The 15,830-nt window shown below is 41.0% G+C and overlaps 1 protein-coding gene across 3 annotated transcripts in view; it reads left to right on the plus strand.

Moving 5' to 3' along the window:
* Positions 1-4,062: 4,062 nt before the first annotated feature.
* Positions 4,063-15,830, plus strand: part of BICD1 (BICD cargo adaptor 1) — a 209,476-nt gene continuing 197,708 nt past the window's right edge. Inside the window, exon 1 of one of the 3 annotated variants that reach the window (XM_007452181.1) lies at positions 4,063-4,372. In XM_007452181.1, the coding sequence (XP_007452243.1) occupies positions 4,160-4,372 (213 nt within the window). In that variant the 5' untranslated portion in view covers positions 4,063-4,159. The remainder of the gene's footprint in view (positions 4,373-15,830) is intronic. The other 2 variants (XM_007452182.1, XM_007452183.1) reach the window with 2 other exon arrangements.

Raw genomic sequence — 15,830 nt, forward strand, 5'->3', positions numbered from 1 at the left:
AAGCTACACAGAAGTATCTTGTCTCCTCTTGTTTCTGTGTGGTGTGAAACTCATTTCCCTTGGAAAGTTTTTTCCTCTGTGATTGTTTGCACTTTGAAAGACCAGATTCTTTTTTTTTTAAATTGAGATATAATTGACATATAACATTATATTAGTTTCAGGTGTGCAACAGCCAAATTCACTATTCTAACCTGCAAGGTAGGCACAGTATCTGAGTATGTCTCCAGTGTTGCCTATCTCTCTAATGTAGTCTTAGGCCATCTCCCTTTTGCTTAATCAGCCTCAGCCTCTGAGTTTTATTCTTTGCACTCACCAAGCTCTTTTCTGCCTTAGGTTTTTACATATGCTGTTCCCGCTCCTTAGAAAGCAATTCCTCTACATTTTGCATATCCAATTCCTCCATGTTCCTTAGATACTAATATAAAATCACTTCTTCAGAGAGATCTCCATTGATTATCCTGTTATTTCTTTTTTCTACCTCAATTTTATCCTTATTTTTCTTTAAAAACTTTAAAAAACAAACACACAGATGCTGCTTATTAGGTGTTAAATACTATTCTATTCACAACAATCTCATTTGTAGATTAAATTATTATCCCTTCTTTAAGGATGAAGCAACTGGTGGTCCAGTGGGTAAGACTCCATGCTCCCAATGCAGGGAGCCCAGGTTCGATCCCTGGTTCCTGGTTGGGGAACTAGATCCCACATGCATGCTGCAACTAAGAGTCCACATGCTGCAACTAAAAAAAAAAAAAAAAAAAAATGCTGCATGCTGCAACTAAGACCAGGTGCAGCCAAAAATAAATAAATTAAAAAAAAAAAAGAAGGATGAGGCAACTGAGGCACATACAACTAATAAGTGGTGAATTGGGATTTGACCCAAGCAGACTAAGCTTGTGCTCTTAACCACTATGCTGTATCCTGCCTGTCAATGTCACAATTTGGAATTATTGTATTAATTTGTCTTTTTTGTTGTTGCTGTCTGTTTTTTATTCATGTTAATGTCTGTCCCTCCCAGAACATAAGCTCCATGAGTCAGGGACCCTTGAGCACTGATATCTTATTGGTCATTGATTTCACAACGCCCAGTGTTGTATCTAGGACATAGTGGGTACTTTATAAACATTGGTTTAATGAATGAATGAGAGCAAGAGAAAGCAATATTCATGCTGACAAAGTTGGTGAAAAGTTGGTTTGAAGTGCTAGACCACAGCAATACAATTTTTCCCTAAATATTTGTTAGAATGTTGCATAAATGATTGGAGGCTGCTAGGATAAATAAATATGAAGGAACCCTGCTTCTAGGAATGACTTAAGAAATTATTTTCTAGATACTTGTCATTGATTTATATACACATATATATGTATGTGTGTATATATGATATGTATGACATATATAGGAAGAAAGAGAGAAATATAACTGTGCAGTATTGGAAGAGTATGATGTATAAGGAAATGTTTACTTTTTTCAAGTTTAATAGGAACATAGAAAGGATCAAAGTTGTAATAAACAAAATCTTAAAAGTATTAAAATAGTGTACATGTCTGAATGAAGTCAGGCTGAATATATTAAAAAAATATATCAGTCAGAAAAATGGGGCAGGATGGAGCATAGGGAATGGGTGGCAATAGAAACTCAGAAAAAGAAAAGTCACAGAAGAAAACTCCATTCTTAGTTCTGTCCAAAGGAAGGGGGAGACACAAGCAATCTCCTCCAAGTGTTATGACCCCTTTGAAGGGCTGTGCTTATACTTTGTGGAGTGAGGGACTGCCAGGGCATCCTGGAAAGAAGATAGTTTTAGCTAACTGCAATTACAGGCTTCCTCTCTCTTCAGCAGTTCATGGTCATTCATCATTGTGACAGAGAATGGGCACTATAGGAGCACACAGGGGTAGGGAGGGGCGTCTCAACTGCAATGAGAGCAACGCTGCACAGGTGGAATGGAATTCACGGTAGTCCAAAGTTTCAAGTGTTTTCTTTCTTCCTTTCCCCCTTTCCCTTCCCTTCCCTTCCCTTCTCTCTCTCTTTTTTGATCAATCAAAAGAGAATATTCTGTTGTAATTGTGAGCATGTGGAAGGAATCTTTTTTTGTCTGTTTTCGGAGACAGTGAAAATCACATGCAGAGAATCTATTAGTCAAGGCTTTGTAAGGACGCTGTCATTTGCTCTTCCACACCATCAACCATTGCTTTTTTTTTTTTTTTTCTTTACCCTGGACACAACAATGGGAGAGTCCTGCATTCTAACTCAGAAAGAGCATGTGTGTGTGTGTGTGTGTGTGTGTGTGTGTGTTTGAACACCTCTTGGCCACTGAGAAACAGCTCTGTGACAAGTGCCACCAGGAGACAGGGAAGGAACTGGTCAGATCCTTGATCTATTGATCCCACAGCCTTACTAGTTACACAGAAATAGCTCTTTTTATGCTCCTATTGCTTCCTTTCTTCTTGGTTGTTCTCTATTCTCATCTCTTCTTCATTCTTTACCCTCTTTCATTCTGACTTTGCCTTCATCTCCTTTTGTGACTCTTCATCATCACTCTTTGCATTGATTAAAGTGGTCATTTTACGAGCATATAATATGTAGTTATTGGTTTTGTTTTAGCAACGAGTGAAGGTGAAGCCAACATAATGATTCAGGTTATGGCTGCAGAGTTATGGTTAAATTTTGGCTTCACCAGTTAAGAGTTGCCTGACTTTGGGCAAATCGCTCAACCTTCCTGTGCCTTTCTTTCACCACCTGTAAATTGAGGATAATGGTTCCTACCTCAAAGAGTTGCTGTTAGGATGGGAGAAATTTCATGTACCATACTTCGAAGAAAGCTTAGCACATGGGCTCCAGAAGTATTAGCTCTTATTATTTTAAGAATATTTATTGTAGGGTACTGTTGATACTGTATAGAGGGAATTTCATGCAGTTTTCCTTTATTTAAGAATCCATAGAGTACAACTACTGGGGCAAGAAATAATTGTACCCAGAGGCTTCTGGGTGCATGTATTATAGAGATCTTTTTCTGAGTAGTGATGTTGTGATAAGCTGGGCACAGAAAGCTTGGGTGAAGGCAAGCAATCTTTAGCAAAGACTGTCCTGTAATAAGGTTATTTGGAGAGAGCGTAAGGTGAACCAGGCCATGTAGGGAGAGGGGAGAGATGGGAAGAGGAAGGAGGCGGAAGGGGCGGAAGCGGGAGCGTTGGGCGGGGGCGTCTGAAAGGCTTTGGAAGCACAGCGTTTGGGTGCAGAAGGCCAGGGAAGGATGCCGCGAGCCCAGGGGGTGAGAAGGAGGATGCGCGGGCCCCGAGCGCGTTAGTTACTGTTTGCTTCTCTTTGAGCAAGGCGCCGATTCCAGGCAGCTTCCTGAGTTTGGGCTCACGTCGTAGTGAGAGAGCCGGGCGCCTAAGCCATTCTCCGGGGCCTCGACGCCCACCCGGGCAAAGCCCTGGGAGGAATTCCTGCCGGCGGCGAGCAGGGCGGGCAGGGCCAGGCCTGGCTGGGGGGTCCCTCCCCGCGCGCGTCCGGCCGACTAGGCATCGGCCCCGCGCACCCGCGGTGCAGCCCGGCGGGAGGCGCCTCCGGAGGGTTCCGTCTGGTCCCTGCCCCTCCCCCCGCGCCGACTCCGTCCGCCACCCCGCCCCCCGTTCGGAGCCCCGGCCAGGCGTGGAGGGAGGGAGAGGGCCGACGCTGCATCATTCCGCACCCGCTGCAGCGCGGCCGGACGGAGCAGGTGGAGCGGGCGGGCGCGGCGAGCCAGAGCGCGGGGCCCGAGGAGACTGCAGTGACGCTGCCCGGAGACATGGCGGCTGTGCGTCTCTGAATAAGCAGAATCGGAGCCCCTCGCCGCCTCCGGCCGCCGCAGCCTAGCCATGCCGCACGGCTGTTGACCGCACGCAGGGGCCGGCCCGGAGGACACATGCCGCAGCAGCTGCCGCCTCCCCCCTGATCCTTTCCCCTGCATTCTCCATGTTGCATTTCTCGCCGGTTTCTCAGGCGGTGTAGCCGCGGCTGCCGGAGGGGCAACCGGGGCATTGCTCTGCTCATACATCCAGCCACACGTTTCTTTTCCATTTTCATCCTTCCCTCCTTAGTTTCTTTTCCCTTCCCCCGCCTGCTTTGCATCCATCTCCCACACCCCGTTACCCCCTCCTGCCTCCATCCGCTGGGGCTATGGCCGCGGAAGAGGTATTGCAGACTGTGGACCATTATAAGACCGAGATAGAGAGGCTGACCAAGGAGCTCACGGAGACGACCCACGAGAAGATCCAGGCGGCCGAGTACGGGCTGGTGGTACTGGAAGAGAAGCTGACCCTCAAACAGCAGTATGATGAGCTGGAGGCTGAGTATGACAGCCTCAGACAGGAGCTGGAGCAGCTGAAAGAGGTGAGTTGCCTGTCACCTCTTCCCTGCTCGGCCCTGTCCCCCTCCCACAACTCCCACTCATCATTTATAAAGAAGTCGGAAAGGATGCTATTGAAAGGACTGGTTTTTCGTCTTAGAGCTCTTTGTAGATAAGAGAAGATTGAAAGAGTCCATTGTTTTACCCCCAAGAGAGAAATTGCCCAGGAAATGAATGTATAAGCTGGAATTTGGGAGGCGATGGCTGTTCAGGCTGTGCGGGAGGGAGATTCGTTAAGTCCTCAAGCCTCAGCACTCTAAGGCGACATTCAGCTGGGTTGGAATGCGTAAATCAAACTTCTCAAAACTGCTGTTATATCACGTCCAGGTTTCAGTAACAATCCCATAATCCACAAAGTCGATGAGTGGGTTTGTGTTGAGGACCCACAGTTTCAGGTTGTAGAACCTATGGTACCTCAGCCTTCTGCTGAACATAACCACTCCTTGATGAGATTGGGAACTGTTATTAGGAGAACTCCTTGCCAATCCCGTTTGACAAAGACGAGCAATCTTCATTCTCCTTGTCTTTAGTTATTCTTGTCATCCGGCAGCAGGAGAAAAACAACTCTGCTGCTGGGTGTTGCTGCTGCCTTGATTTCACCTCTGAGTGAGGGTGGGCCATGCCCAAAGTCTTGAAAGGTCACCCTGAACAGGGAAAATTTAATTCCCCTACAAATGGTGTGAAAGAATGGTATATATCAGATGCGTGGGTAGCCGTGCATTTCACGTAAGGCTCTTCTGTTTGAAATGACTGTATGTATAAAACCAGAATGTCACAAATGGGCCATGTATATATAACACTTGTCCTCTTTGATCTTTTGGTATTTGGCTTCTTTTAAAGACTGGCTAATGTATTAGAAGAAAATAAGTAGTGAATATCAAAAATTTAGAAGAATATATATATTGTTGAAGGAACTCAGTCTCTTTTACCCAGTTCCTAGGGTACTATGGGTAGCATAAATGTAAATGTACACACCGCTTTTCTATGTGGCATGTCTTTATTTTTAGGTGCATATTGGCATTTAAAATATTATTTCTAATTTGCTATATACATGTTTTTATTCTTATAATGTACTCAAACAGTTTTTCAAGGGGTGTCTTGTGTTATTACATTTAAAAAACATGATTTATGACAGATCTAATAAATTTGCCTTCTAATTTAGTACATAATATGGTAAGCATTTATAGTTTCAGGTATGTCTTATTTTTATTCTGATGCCTAGATGCCAGAAAATAAACATATGGTAAAAACCCCAACTATAAATCTGATTTTTTGTGCGTTAGGCTGTACATTTCTAGTTCATTTTGTTGTTTTGTTTTACCATGTACACGTCTATTAACTACAGCTGGACTTAATGGTATTTTCCAACTTAGATTAGGTCTTAAGCTGATATGTTTAAATTCAGTGATGCTAAACCTTGTGAAGTCAGGAAGGTGATGGTAATTTTCAGAGATGTTTTGATGTTGTCTTCACTTATCAACACTGCTTTACCAAGACAAGGAAGTGCAAACCAGGCAGTATTAGCTACCACCTCCTTGATAAAGGTGGTAGACTTAATTTAATGAAATGGACTATAACTGTTAACTGGCCTTCCTGCTTGATTCAAACAACCCTACTAGGGTTTTTCTGTGTCATTGTATTCATAATGCATAGTAAACCTTAATGCAATTGTCTTTTGCCTTTACTGGACCATGAGCTCTTAAGGGAAGGAATCTGTCTTAATTTATATTGCATCCAAAGTCTTTAACACAAAGCCCAGCACATAGAGAGCATACAATAAGTATTTTATGAAAGAATAAATTTATACTGGAAGGAGATATACTTTATCAAGCATTCACTAGTCCATATTGGTTAGTGTCGGAGAAAGACTAAGGAAATTGAGAAGTATAGGAAGTGATTAGTATTAAACACTACCTGTATTACTTTCATCAGCAGTAATAGGAAAAATGACAAAAAATGTTTCGTAAGAAAGGTGTAACAGTGTTTTCTTAATAGAGAATAATGCAAATACCAATTATAATTTTTTTCTATAAAACTTTGAGGTGTATTTTGTTCTGTACAGCAGGAGGTTAATAAAAATTTATCAGGATTATTTATGCCAAATGATACTTGTTTACATATGTATTTTGAGTTGCATTTAGCATAAATATACTTTAATTTTATGTTCCCAATGAACTGGCTTATACTATTATATAAAAATGTATTTTAAGGTAATAAAAAATCATTATATTGATTATTTGATAGTGAGACCTGTGATTTTGATCCTTTAAACATGATGTATACTTTAGTTGGGAGTATTATTTAAATGAGCTAAATCAGTCTCAGTAATGTTTCCTGTTTGAAAAGTAAATCCAAAATAATTGTGCAAACTAAGATATTGCAGTGATGATATCATATAGAAGCCATTTTTAAAAAACGCGTTTTGTTAGCGCTCTGATTTTTCAAAAGGAAGTTTTGTTCATTTGCAGGTATATATAGGAAATGATGTTCTTGCTCTATACTATAAAACCAAGTATAAAATCTTTGGTTTATTTCCAGGCTGTTTCAACAGATATGATTCATTTAAAAGTAATTGGACCAGTTTATGGGAATGTCAACAGAAAAATACTGTGCTAAGTCCAAGCTGTACGTTAGTAATTTGCAGTGTCGCGACACGGCTGTCTCTAAGGTCATGTTGTTTTCAACAGTCAGCACCCAGCAATGCTGCTGCCCTCCTTTCCAGGCTGTATACAGCTCTGACAATAATGCAGGTGAGCAGTATTGCTGAAGATGTGTAGAATCAAGATGATGAATTCATTAATTTTTTTCTAGTTATTTTCTTCCCTAAGTCTGGATTGCTCTTTGGCTTGGCCTCGTATCATTAGGGCTCTGTCCGGTGCCTGCATGACTACTGTAATTCTGAAAGAACACACTTGGAAGGAAAGTACTAATGATGTGAAAAGAATGACTTCTGACATCATCATAATGTTCTCCTTTTCATTATCTTTGGGGAGCTGGACAAAGCACATGTCCACTAGAATACTTAATCACGGCTTTATGATTTCATGAATAATGCTTGCTTTTCAGTGGCCTGGGGGGCACCCATGCCCAGTTATGTTCAGGGCCTGGCTGATTGTATGTTTGGGATGTGTGTAAATCAGCACTGTGCCTGTCACCCAGGCCAAAATAGTGTTTGAAGAAGAGTCTTCTCTACAATAATTTGAAACTTAAAAATAAACATTCATTAAAAAAAAAAACTACCTAGAATTGAAGGTTTTTGTTTTGTTTTGTTTTTTGTTTTAAAAATGTTTTAAATTTAGAATGTAGGAAAGTTTTAAAAGATCCCTATAGAAAGAAATGATTCAGCATTCCTGGTAACATTTTAGAAAACATGTCCATGTGACAACTGTAGAAAAGTTTTGCAGCTGGGATACAGTGGACTGTCTACTAAGAACCTTCAACTCATTTCCTTGCTCATTTTCTCAACCTGACACTAAGGATAGACACCAGCTGCTGAGGAAGCACTTTGTGGACACAGAGCACCTTTTCGTCTTAGACCCAACTTGATGCTTTTTCAGGAGTATAGTTAAATCATTCAAGAAATAAACACTGAACTTACATACTTTTAGAGATTGTCACATTAGGGACCTGACAAAAGCCATTTAACTACCTGAATTCATCTTTAAACAGAACAAATTTTTTTCCTCTTATGCTTAGAAAGATTGTTAGTTTCTCTTCTCTTTGTAAATTCTAAATCATAAAATCATATGGGGAAAACCCCCCCATATTTCTTTTCCAGTCTATGAATAAACATAGAAAAAGTTAACATTGAATTTATTTATCTAAGCTAGTATTTTTATCTCTTGTTGTTTTTAAAGAAGACATGTTATACTTATCACATTTATTATCAAATTAATTAAAACATCTAAAGTATATGGACATATACTTTTGGAAAGTGTTTATAAGCAACCTCAACAAACAAACATAATCACTTTAATCATATATTTTTTTGACCCAGTTTCTCTAACTTGTACCATTTTTCCTTTTTATTTCAACTCAAGGTTTCATCCCTGGCAAAGTTATTTCTCAGATACCATTTAGCAAGATTTTATAATCTCTCATCACATTAATCATATTTGCATGAACATGTACAGCAGCCATGGTTTGAAGATTTTTTTCAGAATTTCATGCTTACAAATATTCTTCCCTATCTTCCCAATAAATACACTTGTACTTTATGGATATTGCATTCCAAATTTGAAAATATGATAATTAACTTGCATGTTGAAATATATAGAAAAGACTTTATTACACCTAAGATTTTACCTGTAAACATGGCTTTGAAGGAGAGAAGGGCATGAAGAGGTGCATAGTCTGACTGTGCACCTAATTCATTATGCTAGACTTCCCTGGCTCTCCAGTGATTAGGACTCTGTGCTCCCAAATGCAGGGGACACAGGTTTGATCCCTGGTCGGGGATGATCCCACATGCTGCATGGCATGGCCAAAAAAAACATACAAAAAAAATTCATTATGCTAAAGGAGAAGTAGCAGGAGATGAAATTGGGAAAGTGGCAGTGGCCGTATTTTGTCTTGGGGATGGGAAACCATTAAAAGGAAATGAAAGGAAACAGTAACTGTGTTTGGTGCCTTACATTTTATCTCATTTAATCTTCAAAGTAACTCAGAGGCTTATTGCCTTTTTTTACAGATAAGAAAATAATTAAAGTAATAAAGCATTGAACTATGTATACAGCCCCATTTAGGACTAGGCACTTTGCATGCCTTATCTGTAATTCTTATAGCAATCCTTTTACAAGGTAGATATGGCTTGCATCATACAGAAGAGAAAACTTGCTCTTAGAGAGGCTATGGGTCCTTCTCAAGGCCACAAAGCTAAGTGGTGAAACCTGGTTCAGGAAGAAGCCCACTTTCTTTGCACCTTACTACCCTGAGATGCTCAAACACCTCAGTCAACATGCAGTTTAGAAGGTCAGGGTATTGGTCATAGAGGGTGGATTGGAGCTGTGCAGGGGCAGTAGGGGTAGTGAGGGGAGGACAAACCTGAGGGCTGTTTAGGAGGTGTAGGGTGGAACGCGGTGTTGGATGTGACTGGGTGTGGAATGTGAGGAAGAGAGTAGATTTGAGAATATCAGGAGGGATTAGAAGGTGGTTCCATTCACAAAGGAAGGTTCTAGGGGGAAAGAGCAGTTTCAGAGGGTAAAGTTTGATGCCTGAGTTATATGAGGTTTTTAAGTTCATGTTTTCTTTTTAGCGGAGGCATAAGTTGCATGATAAAATACTCAACTCTCAGTTTAATAAGACAAATGAATAATTTGTGCAATTGGTTGTCATTTTATTCAAGCCTAATTTCCAGAATATGGAATATATGAACAGTTTAATGACGTTTTCACAGTTTGTTTGCATTCTTTTTTAATTAATTAATTAATTTATTTATTTTTGGCTCTGTTGGGTTTTCATTGCTGTGCGTGGACTTTCTGTTGCGGTGACCGGGGGCTACTCTTCCTTGCGGTGACTAGGGGCTACTCTTCCTTGCGGTGGCTTCTCTTGTTGCGGAGCATGGGCTCTAGGGATGTGGGCTTCAGTAGTTGTGGCTCGCGGGCTCTAGAGTGCAGGCTCAGTAGTTGTGGTGCACAGACTTAGTTGCTCTGTAGCATGTGGGATCTTCCTGGACCGGGGTTTGAACCCATGTCCTCTGCATTGGCAGGCGGATTCTTAACCACTGTGCCACCAGGGAATCCCGTTTGCATTCTGAATTGAGAGATGTATAAACTCATAAACAATGGGCAAGAAGCTGGCCTGGCACAGTGAGGAAAACCAGCCCTTGTAGACCTCTAGGGTTAGGGGTGCTGGAAGCAACATTACTCACCCCCCGCTGACTGATACTTGAGAGTACATTACCACTTTTACTTTTTTCTTTCTTTTTTTGGCCGCAAGAGTTTGATTGCCCTTTAAAGGGCAGTTACCATTGTGGGGCTTCCCTGGTGGCACAGTGGTTGAGAGTCCGCCTGCCGATGCAGGGGACACGGGTTCGTGCCCCGGTCCGGGAAGATCCCACATGCCGCGGAGCGGCTGGGCCCGTGAGCCATGGCCACTGAGCCTGCGCATTCGGAGCCTGTGCTCCGCAGCGGGAGAGGCCACAACAGTGAGAGGCCCGCGTACCGCAAAAAAAAAAAAAAAAAAAAAATTACCATTGTGTAATTATGACAATTTGTGGCAACAATCCCAGTTGGATAAAAGCATAGACAAATAGTTTCCCCTTCCTCTCCTCCCAGTTCTGTCTCTGTTGCTAATACTTTGGTGTGTATTCTCTTATACTTGTTTTAAATAACTTTAAACATGTGAATCCATGTGCAGGCTTCTTTGTTGTTCTTATTCTTTAGTTTTTATAAAAATGGACTCATGCCGTACGTATTACTCTGTAACGTGACATTTTTAATTTAATAGTATATCCTTTCAAAATGCAGATATTTCTAGGACAGGGCTGTATTTTTAAGGCACTGGTGTTTCAAGTGTGAGACAAATGGGACTGGTTAGGGAAGAAAACCAGAGAGCCTCAGGGAGTGTGGTCGGCACTGGAGACCAGGAGAGGTGGGGAGGTGGCCCAGGGTCTGCCCTCAGGATAGCTTGGGTGGCCCTGTGAGAGAGAAAACTAGTGTAGGTGTGTGTGAAAGAAACTGATGTTATTTGTTTGGTTGCCCCATGGCAGGCCTGTGATATACCAAGGGAAAAGATGGGAAGTTTTATGGGTGAACTGGAAGCGATTTTGATTCCTTGTCTACTTGGCTGGTGTCAGACCTACGTGGACACCATAATTGGTGGCTGGTTTCCAGGGCCAGCAAGAGCTGGTCCTGCAGTGTGGCCACATCCTGTCCATGCTGGGTCTTGGGGAAAAGCCAGGATGATGCAGGCAGTTGGGCCTCATTATGTTAGCCCATCTTTGCCCTGTGACAGTTGAGTTTTTTTGTTTTTAACTTTTCATAAAAAATTATTTTTATTATTATACTATTTTGGTTGTAATTGTAAAGATAATTTACTTTTATTGAAGACAATAAAGTATACAAAGGTATGAAGAAAATTAAAACCATCCATAATTTTTATTAGTCCTATATTTTTAATCTGCATTGTCAACTATTTTATATTATATAACCAATCAGAATTTTTTTTTTTTTGCTTTAGATTGTCCATTACTTCTTTTTTTTTTAAACACAGCCTTCATCAGAGGCATGTCCATTACTTCTTGTTCTGTTACATTTATTCATTCAAAAGTTTTTCTGAGTGGCTTCTATGTTGACACTGTGCTGCTTGCTGAAGATAAAAGGTTGAGCAAGACAGACAAGATGGAGCTGCCTGAATGGAGCTTATGGGGAGATAGTCAGGAAGCACACACGCATGTCAGATGTGAGAAATGCCACGAGTGAAGAGGTGGGGGCTGGCTGGGGAAAGCATGATCAGGAAAAGCCTCTCCCAGGGAGGTGACATTTGAGCCCAGACCTGAATGATGAGAACGAGCCAGTCATGTGGAGATTGAGGGAAGTGATTTTTTAGGAAGAGGGACAAGTACAAAAATTGTGGAACTCTGTTGGTAGTTGTTAGGGGAAATGGTGGGTGACCATGCCCTGTAAAAATAACCATTCAGGGGCTTCCCTGGTGGCGCAGTGGTTGAGAGTCCGCCTGCTGATACAGGGGACGCGGGTTCGTGCCCCGGTCCGGGAAGATCCCACATGCCGCGGAGTAGCCGGGCCCGTAAGCCATGGCCGCTGAGCCTGCGTGTCTGGAGCCTGTGCTCTGCGAAGGTAGAGGCCGCAACAGTGAGAGGCCCGCGTACAGCAAAAAAACAAAAACAAAAAAAAACATTCATATAAAGAAGATGTGGTGCAATGGAATACTACTCAGCCATAAAAAAGAATGAAATTTTGCTGTTTGCAACAACATGGATGGACCTGAAGGGTATTATGCTTAGTGAAATAAGTCAGACAGAGAAAGACAGATACTGAATGTTATCATTTATATGTGGAATCTAAAAAATAAAATAAATGAATGAATGTATCAAAACAGAAACAGACTCACAGATATAGAGTACATACTAGTGGTTACTAGTGGAGAGAAGGAAGTGGGGAGGGGCAAGACAGGGATAGGGATTAAGAAGTACAAACTACTATGTATAAAATAAATAAGCTACAAGAATATATTGTACAGCACAGGGAATATAGCCAATATTTTATAATAACTTTAAATGGAGTATAATCTGTAAAAGTTTTGAATCACTATGTTATATGCCTGAGAACTAATATAATATTGTAAATCAATTATACCTTAATAAAAAAAGGAAAATTAAAAAAAAATCACCATTCATTTGAAAAATGACCATCCGTAAAGTAGTGTATTGCCTTTAGATTCTTCACATGAGATTTTGGAACTGGACATCAGAAGTATTTGTGCACAGCTTACTTAGATCCCTCTGAAGTCTTCTTTTTGAAGAGGTGACTTTCAATACAGATTACTCATTAGGATCAGCTGGGTGATTTATAAAAATACTGCTGCCTGGACCCCACCCTGAGACAATTCAGTCATTGGAGGTGGAGAGGGGCTTCAGTATATTAACCCCACTCCCCTCATAGGTGCAACTAGGGCTGAGAGCCTCTCTCCTAGAAACTTCCAACTCTAGGAGTAAATGACTCTATAGGAATAGAAGTGTTTGGTAAGAAAAGCTGGGAAGTCATGAGCCATGAGGTATGTAAACCTCAGTGGCACAGTCTTTTTACTTCTCTGTTTTCTATAAATGAAGATACTTGGGAAAGCCTTTCAGAAAACCAACAAATGTCATCAAAAACTTAACTATGTTAAAATGTAAAATAGATAGCTAGTGGGAAGCAGCTGCATAGCACAGGGAGATCAGCTTGGTGCTTTGTGTCCCCCTAGAGGGGTGGGATAGGGAGGGTGGGAGGGAGGGAGGGAGACGCAAGAGGGAAGAGGTATGGGGATATATGTATATGTATAACTGATTCACTTTGTTATAAAGCAGAAACTAACACACCATTGTAAAGCAATTACACTCCAATAAAGATGTTAAAGAAAACAAAAAAACAGAAAAACTTAACTATGTTAGACAATTAAGATGCATGCTAAAAGTATATAATTTTCGATCCTTCAGGGTTGTTTGAAGCTTCCTTTAAAAGTTATTTGTCTCCTTTGTTGTGTCTGTTTTGTTGCTCTATTCTGTTTGCAGTTGTTTATACCAGCTTTACAAATTCATAAATAGAATATTAGAAAAGAATTGCTTTGATGGATTGATCTTTAACTTCTGGGGTTATTTTCACTTGTTCTTTTGATTATACATGCTTACTGTTTTCAAATATTATTTTATGGAGAAAAAGCACTACACTAAAATGTAGTATTTATCTGGTATGTTTCTATCTTTATATTTAGAAGTGAAAAAAAGAAACCTGTTTACATTTATGGGAAGTACACAGTAACAGTAGCAATTTCCTTAAGAATGTTTTGTTGCACAGTTTGGTGTGGGTCTGTAAATAGAAGGTTCAGAATGATGGGTCTTTGTTTTTCTCCGGCATACTGCAGACTAATGTGGAATCAAATGCCACTGCTGAAGAGCTCTTAGCCATCAATTTTTGATATTGAAAGAGGTTTATATTATAACATGAATGTGCTTTGTTGATAAGCCTCACTGATTGCCATTCTCTAGATAGTTTTAGGAGATTTTCTGAAGTTGACCTCCATGTGAGGTAATTAGATGGAGACAGGATAAGTGTAGTCTTGTACATGGCTTCTTTTGATGAACTGAAGACACTACCATCTTACAGATTATCTTTTTGGCATACATGGCCATTTTCCCCCCTTTAAATTTTAATCTGACATTCTTTCTGCTAATGCTGGTATGTGTGCAGAGCCTTTAAGCTCAAAACCTCAAGGAAATATAATTAGGAAGAAAAAGCAACCACTAGAGGGAGAGAAAAAAGGATATAACACACTTGAAAACTAATTATAAATGCTTTTAAATTGTTGGCCCTTTGGATTATATTTTTAAGTTGATAAATGTTATTAGTGTTGGTGATTCACAATTAACTATGGTTTAATGATCTAATTCTAATGATCAGAACAACAAAAACCCCTTTCGTTAATATTTTAAAATAATTTAGAACTAGGACCCTTTTTTAAAAAAAATTATTTATTTTGGTTGCACTGGGTCTTAGTTGCGGAAGGGGGGCTCCTTAGTTGAGGCTCGAGGGCTCCTTAGTTGTGGCTTGCCGGCTCCTTTAGTTGTGGCACATGTGCTCCTTAGTTGCGGCTGGTGGGCTTCTTAGTTGTGGCATGTGTGTGAGATCTAGTTCCCTGACCAGGAATCGAACCCGTGTGCCCTGCATTGGAAGGCGGATTCTTAACCACTGCGCCACCAAGGAAGTCCCACAATTACACTTTTAGACAATGGTTATAGTAAGACATTTCAGCAAATGACAATGCAAAGAACTGTCATCATTGATCAATTCCAAATGAAAACTTTTTAAGTTGCATTTTAATTTGTGATGCTAATATGAGTTAGTAATATGGACACCAAAGTAAATATCATGAACAGGTAGGTCATTGCATAAAGCTAACTAAGGGTCACTTATTCTTTCTTACAAAAACAATATATTCAGTACCTCCTATGTGTTAGGCACAGATCTAGGTGCTGAGAATACAGCAGAGACAAAACCCAACAGGAATATCCATGCTCATGAAGCTTACATTCTGTGGGAGAATGGAAGGGGAGACGATAAACAAAATGAATAAGTGAAATAGAATGTTAGATGGTCCTAAATGCTATAGAGTAAAATAGAGCGTGAAAGGGGGGAGATGGCCTGTGAAGTGGGGAAGGATCAGAGAAAGCCTCCTTGAGAGGGATGGGCAAAGAGGCTGCGTGGCTGGAGGGGCTGGGGCGGGGTGTGAATAGTAGATGAGGTCAGAGAGGGAATGAGTGTCAGTGATGCAGCAGCTTTTAAATTGTTACCAGGACTGTGGCTTTTACTCTTGAATGATAGGGGAAACTTTTGGAGGATTTGAGAACAGGAGTCCGTGCCCTACGCCTTTTTCCCCACCTGTGTGTACATTCAAGGAGACTGTAACCTCCTTCAGGGAAAAGGAGTTCAAATTAACCTGGTAGCTCATGAAATTTGTTGCAAGCTTCTCCCTGCCTCCCCCACAGCGAGTGTGTAAGAGATGTCTGTGGTATTGCATTCATTTAGGCTGGAAGAAAAAGGTGAAGTAATTAAGACAGTTATTTTGAAAAGAGGTTGTACTAGACTACCTGTTTTTTTTTTTTTTTTTTTTTTTTGGGGGACACGGGCCTCTCACTGCCGTGGCCCCTCCCGTTGCAGAGCACAGGCTCCGGACGCGCAGGCTCAGCGGCCATGGCTCACCCGCCCAGCCGCCCCACGGCGCCCGGGG

Source organism: Lipotes vexillifer, unplaced genomic scaffold (genome assembly GCF_000442215.2).
Source record: "Lipotes vexillifer unplaced genomic scaffold, Lipotes_vexillifer_v1.1 scaffold1, whole genome shotgun sequence".
Lineage (NCBI taxonomy): Eukaryota > Metazoa > Chordata > Mammalia > Artiodactyla > Lipotidae > Lipotes > Lipotes vexillifer.